The sequence below is a fragment of the Physcomitrium patens genome, chromosome 1, assembly GCF_059467195.1.
Source record: "Physcomitrium patens ecotype Gransden chromosome 1, ASM5946719v1, whole genome shotgun sequence".
Taxonomy (NCBI): Eukaryota; Viridiplantae; Streptophyta; class Bryopsida; order Funariales; family Funariaceae; genus Physcomitrium; species Physcomitrium patens.
The window spans coordinates 18,226,775-18,243,755 of NC_143410.1; the positions used below are offsets into that span (position 1 = coordinate 18,226,775).

Consider the following 16,981-nt stretch of genomic DNA (forward strand, 5'->3'; position numbering starts at 1 on the left):
TAATGTTGTGGTTATGGTGGCCCTTGTTTCATATAGACATTTTTCTCTTGTGATCCGAGCCTCCAGCACGGAAGAGTGAAAAACAATGGGATCCAGAACAATGTAATGTATATTTATTGAGGCGTGAGAGGAAGAAGCTCCAAAGGAATTCCTCTCATCGAACGCAAATTGAGCTCTTCGAATTCTCGAAAAAGGAACTGCAAGTTTCTGCTCCGAACGAATGAAACAGACGAGAGACTGCACTGCTTGTTGCGGCAGTGTGGGGAACAGAAGATAACCATCCACCCATTCAAATCAATCAAGCAAGCAAGCAAACAAACAAACAAACAAACCATGCATCCATCTCACATGTTTTCATTCTCCGAATATGCTCCGTGTGTGCTCCACTCTGGTAACTAAAGGGGAACGGCACCCACGTCGCCCCCTTGTTGGAAGGGGCCTCCAAGCAGGTAGCAAGCAAGCACCCACCCACCCAACGAATGTAAACTAGGATTCAAACAATGAATATTGTCCCCTCCAAGGATAGAAACCTAGAGATGTCTACCAGCGGGGAATCGGGGGAGAGGGGGGTTGGGGGAGGGGAGGAGGGGGTCGACGAGGGTGACGAGGCGCTCCCTCTTATCCCTTTCAAAATTTCTGGAATGCTCATCATCTCGCTCCCTGTAACCAGATGCTAAATCAGGCGTACTGCATTCGCCGAACCTGTGATGAGACGCCTCGTGGAGGAGAGCGGGACCCACTTCCCCTTACGAAGCGGCCGGGTCCCACTGGGCGTCAGCAGCGGTCCCCCCAAATTTTCCAGGTCCATCCGAGATCAGCTCCATGTCCATGTTTGACTCCACCCGAGAATCGCAAGCTGAGTCGCCCCACTCCACTTTGCGCAACGCACGCCATCCTCGTTGATGGAACCCCCATTTCTCATCTGTTCATGCAAGCATTCGCTCTCCTGACAAGGGGGGCTGGTGCGTATAAATCAATCTACATCGTCGTTGCTGCTACCACACTTAGGCTTGCCTCGGAGTTTCGTATGTGCTTCTCCTTGTGTCTGTTCTCCACCCCCAAGCTTACTAGCTAGCGGTGTGCGGATTAGTTGGGTGGGCCGGGTCAGTCCATGGTTCGCGACGATCACTGATTCTGGCTATCGTTGGATTCAAAGACCAAAAGAAACAGAAACTGTAGTGGATGGGTGATGAGTTTGGACTCCTTAGAGGGAGGGGTTGCAATTGAGAAGCGGGGGATCGGGAGGAAGAGAAAGGCAGGTTACGACCAAGAGCAGGATTGTCTCTGGGGTGTGGTTTTTTTGAGTGTTAATGGAGAGTGAGCAGGTCGAGAGTGTTCTCCAGTTTTTTTGATTTCAAGTGTTAGCTTATCGGAGAAGTTTGTTGAGGACTGTTTTTGTTTTTTTTTGTTTTTGGTTTCGGGAAAGGGTAGAGTGAAGGGAGAGACAGTGAAAAGGTGCATGAAGATGCCTGGATTGTTGCCTACGAGATCGATCGGAGCTTCTTCGAAGACGAGGAGTAGTAGTGCGAGGAATTTAGCGCGGGGCAAGACAGAGAAGGCGAGGGAGGAGAGAGCATCCGGTGCCGGGACGGCGAATCTTGTGCGTGTGCAGTCGCAGAACTTGAATTTAAACATGGGATTGTTGTCGGCACAGTTTCGAGCATATGGAGGAACCGGTAACAGGTCGAAGGCGCCGGAATCCGGCGTGGACAATATGAGGAGAAAGTTCTTCGGCAATGGAGCTGATTCAGAAAACAAGTTTGGGAGCCAATATGTGAGCAGCGGGAGCGAGCACGAGTTTAACTCTGTCTGCTTAGGCGCTATGGTTAACGGCTTCATTGAAAACGAGGCTGACAGTGGCCGCTGCGGTCGGACGCGATGCAATTGCGAATCAAGTGGGTCACTGTGTGACTGCAGTGACTTTGATGATTCCAGGTCTTCACTTGGAGGAGAACTCTCTGAGATATTGCTGGAGTTGGTGTCGAACCCCAGCGCCACCGAGAGGACCTTGGCTGCTGAAGTTACTAAGGCGATTACTGTGGCCAACGGTGTAGTATCTGCTGAGGATGGTGACTCTTCCAACGTGAACCGTCAAGTCATGAAGCATCTCAGAGCTGCTGGTTACAATGCTGCAATATGCAAATCACGGTGGGACCATGCCGGTAGTTTCCCTGGTGGAGACTACGAGTATATTGACGTACTGTTCGAAGGCCCAACCAAAAAGAGCGAGAGGATCATCATCGACATCGACTTCAGGGCTCAGTTCGAGATCGCCCGTCCTACATCTAGCTACAACGCTTTGGTGCAAGTGTTACCTACCGTATTTGTAGGGAAGGCCGATATTCTTCTTCAAGTTGTAAGCGTTGTGTCCGATGCCGTGAATCAGTCCCTGAAGAAGCGCGACATGCACTTGCCTCCGTGGAGAACTGTTGAATACATGCGTGCCAAATGGTTTTCATCATACAAGCGCACGATCAACGGCTCTGTTCAGAAGGTTCGCAGTGATATTGTTTCCAACATATCGCGTATCGCTGTGAGGGATAGCTGCTGGAATGCGAAGTACACCAACGAGATGGAGGTGGACTACTTCAGAGGTCCAGACCGACGGATATTGAAAGACTCGCACCTCGCCGAGAAGAAGCCTGCAGAGCCTGCCTACAAGCCGTCAGCACCTCTTGCCGTGAGACTTGCTGTTGACAACAATCAATGGCAGCCTCCTGCCTTGAAGCCAAGAGTTTTTCAAGCACCTGGCCAAGCCGGACTTGCATTAATTTTGAGGGAATCGGGTTTGACTTCCTCAATTAGAACTTTGACGGAAGAGGGACGGACGGAACGCAAGAGCTTGCCGATCCCGGTTTGAGGATTTTATGTTGACACATTTCGACATTGCTCCATTTGGGTACTGTAACATATAAACAATGCAGCTGATGTGCATATAGATGTCACATATCATTGCCGCAAGTGTTCCGTCCTTTTTGTCACGACGAGGCTGGCATTGTTGAGAAGAATAGACTGCGCGAGATTGTAGGGTAGAAGTTATTAAATTTTGGGCTCGACAGTGCCGGGATGATAACCTTGCCCCGACACAGGCGTCTTGCTGTGGAGGAGTTTAGGAGCACCCACGGGTTATTGAGGATGAACATAGCGCGGCTGATTTTACATACCGCAGTCCTTGTGCTGCAGTTTTGACGACCAGAGTAGTGCAAAGGAAGAGTGTGGTTATTGTATATACTTCTTGGAGAGGGTTTTGCCACTCACGGTATTGAATTTTTCTAACGAGCCGCTGAAGTTGAGGCTCTGAGTTCAGTTTGCTTTCTTCCATTGATATTTGGGAAAGTCTCATTTTTGAGAATAATGAAAGACAATTTCATTGTCTATCTTGGGTCTAGCATATGCTACTTGATACCTTTCATTAAATGAACTGCGGAAGTTGGCAGCTCTTGTGTGATGATCTGTGCGTTGCCACCTTTCTCGATGTCTTAGTCTTGTTGTTCTTCGAGCATCATCGCATGGCCTTGTAGTTAGTGTTGCAGTGCTCTTGGGTTGCATGAGATCTGCATATGCGGCATCTCCTTTGCAATTACAAGCGCGTTTTTGTGGTATGAGATATGCTATGTCACCCAGTCCACTTTACAGATCATCTATTATATACACTTAGAATATCACTTCTTTAGGAATATGCATTATGTTCAATTGGATCGTGAATCGGATACGCTTAAGTTACATGTATGTCAAAAAGTCAAGAACACTATTGCAATTTGATCATAGAAGCTTTGTTTTGTTTTTCGTTTTTTTGTTTGATTCTGTGAATATTTTGAGTCTCATTTGTGATGAACTCTGTTCAACTTGTATTATGATTATTTTACATGTCATACAAACTTGGTACAGTGTTCCAATTTAATATTCCAGCATCAGTTTGTTGATAACTTCGCATCAAACAGCATGTTTTCCCCTAAAGGAAGCGCAACGCACGGAAGCCAGAAGTTTTATAATTAGGAAGACCCTTCGAACAGCATTTTACTTTGGTAGATGTGTACGTTTTACGGTCCTTTCCGTCTGAGAAAAGGCATGGTTTAAAACATTTACCAGAAATCGCCGCTCGAAGAGTAATTCTTTCTTGATTTATTCACGTAATTTTCAAGGTCACTGCTTCTAATTGAGTTACCTGCAGTGTTCAATTTGTAAAGGTTGAAGTGCAAAGTGTTGTTTGCAGTCGAAAGCTGCGAAATCCTCAACGTGGGTCGGAGCCACAGCTGCCAGACAAGGTGAAGGAACCCACATCGTCAGACTTGACCGTACAAGCACTGAAGGGCCTCTTCAGATCCAAGTTTGTCGCCTTCCCAACTCAACATTGCGGCAAGTTCACGATGGAAAGCGGTGCGGTGAGCTCGACGCTGCGATGCGCCAAGTCAAGTTCACTCGATTGGATTGGCAGCAGTGCAGAGTGGTGGCAACACACACCAATCCACACACGGCAGCAAATATCTCAGTTGCCTCGTCTGATCTGGTCCATGGACATCCTTGGCTGGTGTGCGATGCCATGGGACCCAGACGCGGCAGGGTTAGATTCTATCCAGAGCCATGAAGTGGATCGGCATTATTCGACTAGAGCTCCAACCAAGCTCCTCCTCCTCACTTGTTTCACCCAAGTCCATCAGTTGTGCATCATCTGATGAGCTCTTCTTCCATTTGCAAATGTTGTAATGGATTCATAACATAAGCTTTCAGTCCAAGCCTTCTCCTCAACAGAAATGCCTGCACTGGTATGTGTCGTAGTGGTGCAAACGGTGTCGGTGCTGGGACCATTGGTCTACGATGTCGGTAGTGCCGTGCCCAGATGGTGTTGTCGGCATGATCCTCACGACGATTGCAATGGAGCCTTGCATTGGATGGGGTTCAACTTCAACTTCCAATCCATAGCCCTAAGTACTCTGTGTGATTGTGAGAGCATCCCCTTTTCTTTCTGTTTCTGTTTGTGTTCTTCTTTTTCTTTTTTGTCTGTTTTGCATTATATTTCAACTGCATGGGTTTTATGTGATGTATAAAAAAAATAAAAATGAGACATTTTTATAGAAATATGTGGAATTTTTATGAAACAAACTATGGGTGGTCATTTGGAAAAAAAGTGTGGTTTTTTTCCAAATGACCACTAAGAATCATCATCTACAATAGAGAATAGGAGATGAAAAGTTAAAAATTTGTGTTTTCTACATATTCAAAAAACTTTTAACATGCTCAAAATAAACAATTTAAGAGAAGAGTTGGTTTTTTTAAAGAATTTCCCACAAGTTGTTAGTTCAAAAGAAGAATTTGGAAGATTGGTTTTGGAAAAATTTCTCTTAACAGAATTAAAACACGATTGGAATGTATAGAACCTTGACACTTAATTGCAAGTTAAGGTTGAACTTGAAACTATGCACATGAAAAGAGTCACCTTAGCCAAGATAGCCAACCTCTCTTACACACAAAATACCAAAATTAAAGAATATTTGTTATACTAAAGATTGACTTTCTAGCTCATTGTGTGCCCAAATAGACAATAGATAAGAGTTTGAGGCTGGAAATTAAAATTTTAGATCATAGAAATAATAATTTATTAGATAGAACTCATCTAGAAGACTCAATTTGGAAAATACCTCATCAAACTCATTTAGAATTATTATTATTATTATTATTTGAAGTGTTTTTCTTAATGAGACTATTTATTATAAATATTTATTGTTATTATACATTATCAAATTTTTGTAATGTATGTATAAATATATATATATATATATATAAAGTTAAATAGATAACATTAAATTTCTTAAAATGCATAGAATATATACATATATTTCAAAAAAATTTTAAATTTTGTTTCAGAATATAAATAATTCTTACAAATGCACTAAAAAATGTGTAGAAATTTATTTTATTTTAAATCAAAATTGGTACTAGAATAGAAAAATAAAGCTACTAATATGGGATCACAATTTATAGTAGGTTAATTTGAAAAACATACAAGACAAAAGCATTTGTAACATGAATAAAGTCGAGGTGTTATAGAATTCATTTATACAAGCTTTTGGACACATACATAAATAAAAGTTAATACAATAATATTTTCTAGAGTTTTATGAACATATGATGTCATCAACTTGCAAGAATTTCTCATATAGAGTTTTATAATCTTTTATAAAAATCATATATTATATTTTAAAACATTATAAAGTGTCCTATAGTCTCCTAAAAATATTTTTGTTGTGAGTATATGTGAATTTGTATTATATCCTTTCAAGTTTGACTTTGTAAATAAAAACTTCAATTTGTTTAAGTATTTGTAACACACTTTATTGATGCCATGAAAAGAACATTAAAAGTTGGTTTAAAATCTTCATTTGTACATCAATGAATGGATGCAATTAAAGAATGTTAATAAATTAGTTATCTATACTTCCACTTCATTCCAATATTGGGATTTTGGTCATCTTCATACCAAAAGTTTTTAATTTCATTCTTTATTCTTAACTTCTTTCTACTATGATTAAAAAAAATTAAAAAATTAAAAATTAAAACAGTGGAAACGAAATCTTTTTATTTTCATTTTTGAGTTAATCTCCAAATTGTTTTTAGAATAAGTCATTAGTGTAAACAATGTTCAAATTGTTTATGATTTAATAATGTTTTTAATTGCAATCATATTCTTTTACTATCACGGCATTTGTACTACAAATATTTAATGAACGAGACACTTCAAATTCAGTTGTAAAATGCTGAAATAAACCTCACTAACAAAATTACATGTAATACAATTTATCATTCTTACTTGATATAAAAGCTATTCCACAAGAGCGAGTTATTGTTTTCTATTTAGATCACAGAATCAGCAAGTCCTAGATAATTCTTCTACACAAACTTTGCAACTTCCCCGTGATCATTTGGATATCATTAAATTAAAGACAGAGGTAGAGATATAACTATAAAAGACAACAAGGTAGATGATATGATCAACTTCAAGTGCGAAAAAATTGGGCTCTCGGCTGCTTTGCTAACAAACTGCTTCAGAAGAAGGTAAAATAAAAATAAAAAATAAAACAAGGGAGAAAAACAAACTCAGATACGATGAGTTCCAAGCTCTTCCTCAGAGATAATCACTGAACAAGTTGCAGCAAATCCAAAATTATACATACATATTCCCATTCGATACAAGAAGCTACAAAAGCTTCACAGCAATTAGCAATGTTAGAGAGAGTGGTACCTGCATATGGTGGTCATTGCCATCTTCAGTATCGGTTATCACCATCCTGTTGGAAATGACCCACTCCACCTCACGCTGGGTCCTCTTTAAAAAATTCCAGCAACAATGAAGCATTCTGAACAACATAAAAGTCCTAAAATTTGCCAAATCATGCATGAAGTTATCAAATTCTACATACGATTCACTGCTGACAACTCAACCCTGTAACCGATGTCATTAGGATTCTCCGACGTCTTTCGACGCTCTGGGTACCGTAACTGCAGCGTGTACTGTAGAATCAGCTCTTGCATACAAGACAGATCTAGTTGGACTTCATGCATTGAGCACATGGCTAACAGAGCAAGATTGGTTTCAAAAATATGGGACGATTCGTCATCAGTCCCTTCAATAAGAATCAGCATAGTACACCAAAATCCAACATCTTTCTCGAGCGTCCTATATTCATTTGTTCGCACTGATTGCAGTTACCGATGGCAGACAGAGCATTTCTTACATGCTCCACACTTCTTCTCTTTCCCCCTTTTTTTTTCCCTCTTTTTTTCTTTTTTTTTTCTTTTTTTTCTGTCTTTTTAGAATTAAAAAAAAAATAAAAAAAAATAAAAACATTCTTAAACAGCGACACCCTGGAAGACTTTTGTTGCTGCACTCTATAATACACAATTGACTGAGAACTTCTCTCTCTCACTCTCTCATTCTCAGGAACAACAATCTGTTGATTTTCGAAAATAATTAGTTCACAACTTTGGAGCTGCTATGAATTCTTCCTCGCAGGAGCCAGCTCATTTGCTCTAGTCATTAAGTATACACGGCCATGCGCCCATGGTTGCCCTAGCCCTGACTTCGACGGGTGAAGAGTTGCCTGAAAAACAAGCTGCCGTTCACATATGTGGCATTCCGATTCATGCCTTACCTTTGAAGATGAATGATCCGGTTTCACAAATGTGTAAACCTCCTCCCCACAATTTGGACAGCAGCCTTTGAGTGCCACCAAGTCTCCGCGCCCAAGGGCTTGCAGCTGGTTCATTGCAGCTAGCGCAATAGGGGCTCCGACCAGAAAGCTCGCAAGCGAGAGGAATGCTCCATTCGTATACAACAAAACGAACGTACCAGGTTCGTGAGAATTGAATTCCATGTAGGTTGCAATTAAAACTGGCAGGCCCACAGCAACCCCCAATCCCACTGCGAGAAGCAAGCTCCACACCGTAGCCAAGGCTCGCATCTGGGACGGATCCACTTCAGCGTCCGCATAGGCCGTGAAACGCCTCAAGCTACACCGGGGATACTTCAACACCAACTTCGACCCATGCCATCGCAGCTGCAACTCCACCTTGTCAAACATGTCGTCCACAACTAACGGCTGCCCACTGTAATACGAATCTCGCGCTTGCTGGTACAAAGCTTCCAAGCGTGTTTTCTCCGCAGTCTCAATTGGCCCAACAAATATGCACGACGGCGCATCCGAGCAGCTGCCTGCCATGGACGCCACCGAAAACTGCAAACCCTTATGACCCACACCACTCGAATGATCTTCACGGCGTCCCTTAAACCAGCGCATACGCAATCTCCTACAATACCCATCACCACATCTCGCAACGATTGTCTTTGCCCTAATTCGCCTTCGATTGCTCTCTCTGCCACCGGGTCCGAACACCCCCTGCAAACCCAATTTCTCTCCACCATCCAACCTCGCCAATCCCCAAACCGGCATCAACCTAGCATCGTTTCTACAGCCCCCCACCTCCGAGTTCCACTTCCCCCACGCTCGATTCGTAGCAGTAAACAAGTGCAAACCCCCAGCCATCCCCAACACCACCACCAAGTCGCCCAATCCTTCACTGAACCTCCAATCCTGTAGTAAAATCCACGCTTCAACTTCAGTCCACTTCTACTTCGAGGTTTACATCATTCCCACGTAAGCCATGGCTTGAATACATACATACACAACCCGAGTCCAGTTCAATACTTCCAATCTCTCTTTCGACCGTGCTATTGTGTGTGTGTGTGTGTGTGTGTGTGAGTATGTAATTGTGCCGTACGAAGCTTTGGTGGAGACTGATGGACCCACGAAAATCTCTAAAGCCAGAGCTCGCTTTCGGCTTCACAGCACACGCTGCTGCGAAAATATCTGGCGAGGCCTGCAGGTGTGGAACGTTGTAGAGTGAGTGAGGGAGTGAGTGCGATGCGGTAACGATTGGTGGCGATGGCGACAGCGAGCGTGGCCCTGGATCCCGTCGCCGCGAGCGAGTCGCCGCTGCTCGTCCAAGCCATTCTCTCGCTCTCGGCCCTCATGTTTCCGGTTCTCGGCGACAATTCCATCAAAGGAATAGTCGTAATCCTCATCGACCTCGACGATTCTAATCTTGGAATGATAGTAATCTGTGTTGACTTCGATTCTGAACTTGGAATGGTCGAGCTCCTTGTTGATGCTCGATTCGAAGTCCAGAATGGTCGAGATTTTTGTCGACCTCGATTCGGGCTTCGGAATGGTAGAGTGCTCTTTGACGACGTCGACGGTTCAACGTCGCGGAACATTCCAACGGGTCTTGAATTGTTCCTAGTACTATTTCAAAGGTTAATTAAAAGATAGAAATTAAAACTCTCTTACATTGTCACCAATACTTTTATAATTGAGCTACTTGATCATGTTGAAGTGTATGTTGTATTCAACACACATTATTGCAAATGCTGTGAGTACTTAATAAGCTTTTGCATATACATTCCACAAAATTAGATATCTTAGTTGAAGTTTGCTTTTAATGGTTGTGGTGGTGATTATTCACAATTCCAATGAAATTTGCTTCATATTCCCATATATTTTAATTATTATTATGGTGCAAACCATCATTGTATTGCAAAACAATTGTAGGCCTGCTCTTTTTATCATGTGTTTGTTAAATGGTGTGGTAATGTATTCTTCAATAGCAAAGTTTATTGTTTATTTTGTGTGATGTGATTATATGTATATATATGTATATATATATATATATATAACAGGCCTTCAAAGGGCTAAAAAACGGAACTTGGGACTGGCTTACTCGGAACTCAAGAATTCCTCCATGCTAAGTGCAGTATATTAATGATTTTGGTTTGTAAAACAGAAGAGCTTTATCTCAAATTTCAACAAACTTTACACAAATGAATTTTTTAATTATCTATTTTGTGAGAAAATTAAATGGGATACCACCAAGGAAATATATATAGAAATATTTTTTTTTATTTTAAAATCTTCTTAACCAATTAAATATCTTTCAATGATTTTCATTAAGTTTATACTTTTTTTATGAGAAGTCATGTAACACTTGACAAAAATATCTTTTGAGAAGGCAGCAAAACGTTTTTCATAGAAAATTCTATTGAAAGATTGCATACATTCTCTAAGCGGATTCTACCAAAATAGAAAAAATATATATTTATCTTTTTTTTGGTGAAGAATTGACAGACAATTTACTAATATATATATATATATATCAATTAATGGTTGAGATTGAAGCCACGAATCTACCCAATGTTGAAGAATAATCGATACAATGCAGCAACACCACACATAAATTGAATAACAAATAATGATGACCATAATCAAAGAAACAGATGATAATATACATGTTGAATCAACATCAAATGAATTTTTACTCACAAAAAATAATAATAAAAATAATGAAAGGAGTGATGAAACTAAAAGAAATACAAATGGTTTAAAATCTGATGAAGATGAAGGAGAGTTGTGTCGAATTTGTAGAACTTCTGCTGAAGTTGAATCACCGCTTTATTTTCCATGTGCTTGTAATGGAAGTATCAAATTTGTTCATGAAGAATGTTTGTTACAATGGTTGAATCATAGCCATGCACACCAATGCGAGGTTTTAGTATTTTTAAAACCATTTGTTTATAGAATTTGTGTAATAATGTATTGAAAGTATGAATGGAGTTAAATCGTATTATGTTAATTTTTTTGTTTTTTGTAAAATATATCTGATATGTAATTAAAAAATTAAAAAATTAAAAAAAAGTTTCTAGTGCATTGCAATTTTTTTAATATTTTGCATTAAGAAGATTTTATTCGAGTCGAGGATATTACATTTTTATTTAGTCTTTAGTATATAACACAATGACCATCTACTGCTTAAAAAGCATCAAAGTTGAAATTTTAACTGTTAAATTTAATTTAAGGTCTTATGGTATACATAATTTTTTTCCAGGACTTGATAAATTTTAATTTGGAATTGTGAGTGTAAATATAATTAAATTATTCATTTTAAAAAAAATTAAAGAAAAAATAACATCAATAGTAGTGTTGTGTGTTCAAATGTTAAAATTTCAAACAAGTAGGTATGCAAACAAGCATTCATTTTTTCACCTATTTATACAAATAATGCCCCTACAAGACTTTCAATCCAAGAAATTCTATTTGGGTTTGCAACAAAAGTTACAAAAACTGTGCAAATATCATTTCAAATTTTATTACGTTTAAGTGTTTGGTTTTTAATTGTACCATACATCACCTACTGGACATGGAAGTTTATATTTGTTGAAAATTTTGAAAAAGGTCAACAGATATTTATTCGACGATGTACACCTTATTTTATTTTAATTGATTGCTTCAATGGACTCGTCTTATCAATTGGCATGATTTTTGTATTTCTAGGCTTAACATCCATAAGACAACATTTTTTCTACACTCAAGAATTTATTGAAAATGATGATGTAGCTATGCCACATGCAAACATAACACTACATGATATTAATTATGGCCTTTTGGTAATAGATGAACCACCACCAAACATAGAGATAGATGATTTTGATGAATTGGCAAACAACTTTGCATTTGAAGGACAAAGAAATTTGGGTGAACAAGAAATCATAAATGGTGAAAATAGAGTTGAACAATTAGCAATACCACATGTGCAAGTAGAAGCTCATGAAGAACAAATTTTTGATGCACGGGATGATGTGGATAATGACAATGATATTGACTTTGACAATATTGCATTTGATGACTTAATGGGAATACAAGTACCACTTTATCAACTTGCAAAAAATGCTCTCAATGTGAGATGAAAATTTTAACTTCTTAAGCAAAATTTAATTTATTTCTTTCTTTGCATGGATGTTTAATTGTTTAGCATTTGTTACAGTTTTGTGTAAATAATTTAATGTTTCATAAAATTATTTAAACATGATAAATCATTCAAATTTAGTATTATGATTATTTGATAGATTATAATTGTGAAGCAGGCTGTTTTTAATGCAAGCTTTCAGTTCTTAGTTCTTTTTATGTTTATATAAATTCTAATTATTTCTGTTTGTGTCAATTATATGTATGTATGTAGGTTTTGGCAAGTAATATTATATTTTTAGGTCTTATTGCTTTGATTCCTTTTCTACTTGGATGCTTTGCATTATCTCTAGCAACAAAAATCGTAACTCTAACAATAGCAACAAATGACATGATTACGTTTACATTGACAAATTATTATCACTATATTCAATTTCGTGCAAACAATACTATTTTAAAATTAATCAAGTTTATTAATGCAAAAAAGAATTTATTTGGTTTTAAATCTATATTAAAATTTGAAAACAACATACTATATAAATCAATCATTGGACATGTGTCAAATACACTAACAGCTGCTAAATCTGAAAACACCATCAAAACCAAAAAAATCCTCAACAAAATCATTGAATCAATTATTTTTGTATCAAAGTTTTCTGATACACCAATTATAGGGATTGGCTACCTAGTCATATTTGTTGCAATAAGTTTTTGTTTAATTTTAATCAAAATTATAAAGTATACTAATAGAGAACCCATAGATATTGGTCACATCTATGATATTAATGGTGTACAGAGAATCATGGCTGCATTATCTACAAGACAATACATTTTCAGTAATTTACATTATATTTACACTATACTAAAAATTTCCATTCTCATGATTATTGAATTAGGTATTTTTCCCATCATTTGTGGTTGGTGTTTAGACATATCTACTATTAAAATACGTGACATAACTTATTTTAAACAACTTCAATTTTTCTGGAAATCTCCTGTTGCTAGCACTATCCATCATTGGGTTGCTGGAATTGCATATATATCACACATTGGAAGCTTTATAAGTATTCTGAGTGAGGTATGTATGTATATATATATATATATATGTTTTCTTTATACTAAACAAACATAGATTGTTTTTCAATATTCAATATTTCACTTATACACAACATATTCACTTATATTTATCAGAATATATTTCAATCACATCATTATGAATCAGAATATCTGTATTCAATAGATAATTTTCCTTAAACCCTAAACCTTGGTATATATATATATATATATATATGTTTTCCTTATAATCATATGTTGAAAACATGTAAGATAAGATATCATTCCATAATACTTCAACTATATATTACAAGCAAAACCATGTTCATCAATTTTTCATCAAAGTTGGTGAATACAACCACAACAGGTTCTTCGACCAAGTGTGTTATTTTTCTTAAGAAACCCTTCGGGGTCTAATCACAATCCAGTTGTGGACATGATTAATGACCCTCTCCCTAAGCATGCAAAACGGATTCTGTTGTCCATGGCAATGTATGGCAATTTAATAGCCACTCTGATTTATGTTCCAGCTTATTTGGCCACCTCCATAGCCCCTTCCATGTTCCCACTGAATCTCAGGTAATCCAAGTTTCCATGGAATTTAGGGTTTAGAAATTAGGGTTTGTGTTCAGAGACTCTGCATGTAGCAATGCCTGTGAGTAGCAGCACTGTAACAACAAACTTCATGATGCAGTGGAGTTGATATTCATGTAGAGGAATAGGAAAAAGAATTTCCCATCTGGAGATTAGGATCCTCTTTCATGAGCTCCAGGGATTTTGCACATTGTGCACTGTTGGAAACAGCATTTAGTGCTGTTGCTTTTGTATTGTGGGTTGTTGTTGTTTTATTTTTTGTTGTTTCGTTTTGTTCTTTTGTTTGTTTCAGAAATTGTTCTGTTGATTTGATAATGGAGATGATGGTGATGTGGTGTTGGTGCTGTGAAGGGTATCCGATCCCTTCACGGAGATTCCTGCAGATCTTGTTTTGTTCCATTTGTGTGTTCCTTTCGCGGTTGAGCATTGCAGACCCCGGGCCATCATCAAACGATCGCTTATGCACTGGTTCTCATTCGCCGGCTGCGCGTTGGGTTTGTCCAACTTTCTTCTCCCAGAGGTAGAGAATGGTAGGGATAGGAACGGGAGCAATCCCCTTGGGTGGGGAAGGAGACAGTTCGGAGGAAGAGTCACTTATGTGGAAGCCTTTCCGGAAGCAACAGAAGCCCGCGTGAATCACACCTGTGACGCCTCAATTTCACCTGACTTTGATGTTAGTGTTGGTGGTGGTGGAAACGATCGTAACGTTATGGTGGCGGAGCGCCGGTGTGAGAAGTAAGTGCATAACACCCTTTGAATTTGTTGATGTTATGGTTTATTAGGTTGCGAAGCATCTCTTTGTCTGAGGTATGAGGCTTATGATCTTAGAGCATGTTTTGGTACGGGTAGGTTGAAGTTTGCAATGCGGATCGTGTTGCTTCTCACGGCTGCATGGATGAGTTTGCTGTTCGTTAATACAACCATGGTTCTCCTTCCCATTACTATTGGGCGGACCACATTTGCCTTTGTTTCGCAGTTTTCAGTGGCCCGTGGTGCCATATATAATGGTACGATAATCTCAACTTGCGCATTGTTGCATCTCAGAATTGAGCGACTGTTGCTAAATCCGTAATCCTATGCAGATCATATTGCCTTAGGATTTCAAATAGCACCATTCAGCTGGTCATGTGTTTTAAGTTGCAGTCCCAACGCTTTGCAATGAAATGAAGCACTGTAGTTCTGAGTGCAGGTTAGTGCATTATTTGGGCTTTCCCTCGCACCATCCCGAACTTGAAAGATCATCTTTCCGTTTGTGGCGTGGAATAGCAGACATTTATGCATTCAGCATTGGCTGCTACGTTCTTTGGGCAATATTGTCAGCTGCCAGATATGCGGTGTATTATCTCCAGACGCACGATCTGAGGGTGTTCATCCGACATGCTCTTAAGTGGTCTGCGATTGCTGCTAAAAGCGTGGTGCTCCTCTCATTATGGGTGGGTACATCTGCAACACCATGAATCTTGCCCTGTATGCTTGATACATGTGAATTTAGCCTCAGTTCTATTTGAGTTTTTGAAACAAACGAGGATTGGATCTAACTAGAATTTTCTAGGTCTTTTCACTTGGAATTGCTCAAACTTATGAAAACTGGTGCTCATGCTGGATGGTTCTAGCAGCTTGGGTTGATTCCAATGCTTATTGGTCTTATTTTTGAGCTGGTTGTCGTCGTACCATTACGCGACGGTCCTGTGGACGAGGGACCAAATCCTTTCCTGTATCACGATTGGGCTCTTGGACTTGTAATTTTGAAAGTCTGGACGAAACTGGTTAGTCTTTACCACTCCTTAAATTATTGGAGTTTACAGGCAATTCTCAAATTTTTCATGTAATCCATTTGTGCAAATGAAGGATACATTTGAATCCTTTTACATATGTTTCAGTTACGAATTCCTGATTTGATTTGATTTGTTTTTTGTTTTGTTTTGTTTTGTTTTTTTTTTTTTTGATGAGCAGGTGATGCTTGGACACTCAATACCTTTTATTGATGATTCCTGGAGAGTGAAGTTTGCGCAAGTATGGGATGATGGGTACTCTCGCTTGCGAGGGTGGTGGGTTTTCAGAGAAATCATACTTCCGTTCCTTATTCCCTTATTCGTAGTTCTATGCATTCCTTACGTCCTTGCACGTGGTATAATTCTAGCTTCATTCGGGTGCTCTTGGTTCGCCGGTTATCCAATCTACCGATACGCATGGTCGGGTTGCTTACTGTTGTCCCTCTCTTTGCATGGTGCCAAGCGAGTGCACAAGTGGTTCATGGACTTGCACAATGCCATCCGCGATGATCGGTACCTTGTTGGTCGGCGGTTGCACAATTTTGTAGACAGAAGAGCATCGACGCAACCACCAAGCACTCCTGGTGTAGGTACGTAAACCCCACCTAACAGGACCTCTTCTTTCCCACTTACTTTGTTGATGTATACTAAAAATTTTAAGTTATTTACCACGGATTCTTTACACGAATACTCAATTCTGAATATTTCCAGTTCCTGAAGAATCCGAGCGTGTTGCTGGACATGACTCAACATCTTCAGTATCTTGATTACTATCTGTCAATAACCTGGAAGTTGTACAAATTGAAGCAGAGGCGGTTTCAGCACTTGCGTCATTGCCTGCAGTAAGTAAAGGATTATCTGGAGTTGAAGATGGAAGACCCGTCTGTGATGTTGTTCAAGGTGGTGAGGCGGTTGCAGGGACAAGCTGTTCAGTGGTGAGAGCAGGTGGAAATTGTCTTGGAGAATGTTGCTTATGAACACTAGTGTATTCAAGGCCAATATTCTATCCAAGGGTGTTATTCACCCTACTAGTATCCCTCGGGTACCCTTCGGCATTGCACAAGCGTGGCCAGAACAGAGCCTTCAACGTTCGTAAGGATACTTCACACACATTAATCTAACCTCATGACTGACATCAAGCAATCATGTGGCAACTGCTTGTTGATTCCTCATTAAATAACGAACCTGTGCGACTGAATAACCATAAGGCCACATGTAGAGGGGAACCACCAGAGTTAGTATGAAATCAACCCGCTACGTTGACTTCTTGAA

The 16,981-nt window shown here is 39.3% G+C and overlaps 3 protein-coding genes across 15 annotated transcripts; 2 read left to right on the forward strand and 1 right to left on the reverse strand.

The window, feature by feature from the left end:
- Positions 1 to 917: 917 nt before the first annotated feature.
- On the forward strand, positions 918 to 3,375 carry LOC112285772 (uncharacterized). Its single transcript, XM_024526883.3, has one exon. It carries the CDS (start codon positions 1,460 to 1,462, stop codon positions 2,858 to 2,860), a length of 1,401 nt encoding a protein of 466 aa, XP_024382651.1. The 5' UTR covers positions 918 to 1,459; the 3' UTR covers positions 2,861 to 3,375.
- A 4,207-nt stretch (positions 3,376 to 7,582) lies between these two features.
- On the reverse strand, positions 7,583 to 9,481 carry LOC112288119 (uncharacterized). Its single transcript, XM_024531968.3, has one exon. It carries the CDS (start codon positions 9,036 to 9,038, stop codon positions 7,989 to 7,991), a length of 1,050 nt encoding a protein of 349 aa, XP_024387736.1. The 5' UTR covers positions 9,039 to 9,481; the 3' UTR covers positions 7,583 to 7,988.
- Positions 9,482 to 9,792: 311 nt separating this feature from the next.
- LOC112288052 (putative E3 ubiquitin ligase SUD1) lies at positions 9,793 to 16,772 on the forward strand. Of its 13 annotated transcripts, none has more exons than XM_073535583.2 (11): positions 9,793 to 9,924; positions 10,336 to 11,094; positions 11,564 to 12,283; positions 12,565 to 13,368; positions 13,711 to 13,922; positions 14,289 to 14,672; positions 14,787 to 14,944; positions 15,207 to 15,370; positions 15,554 to 15,703; positions 15,891 to 16,299; positions 16,520 to 16,772. In XM_073535583.2, exons 2-11 carry the CDS (start codon positions 10,801 to 10,803, stop codon positions 16,684 to 16,686), a joined length of 3,462 nt encoding a protein of 1,153 aa, XP_073391684.1. In that variant the 5' UTR covers positions 9,793 to 9,924; positions 10,336 to 10,800; the 3' UTR covers positions 16,687 to 16,772. The 13 variants fall into 13 exon arrangements, 9 of the variants coding, with proteins under 9 accessions (XP_073391684.1, XP_073391689.1, XP_073391686.1 ...); XM_073535588.2 differs by having other exon boundaries at positions 9,808 to 9,924; positions 10,307 to 11,094; XM_073535585.2 differs by having other exon boundaries at positions 9,820 to 9,924; positions 10,232 to 11,094.
- The last annotated feature ends 209 nt before the right edge of the window (positions 16,773 to 16,981 follow it).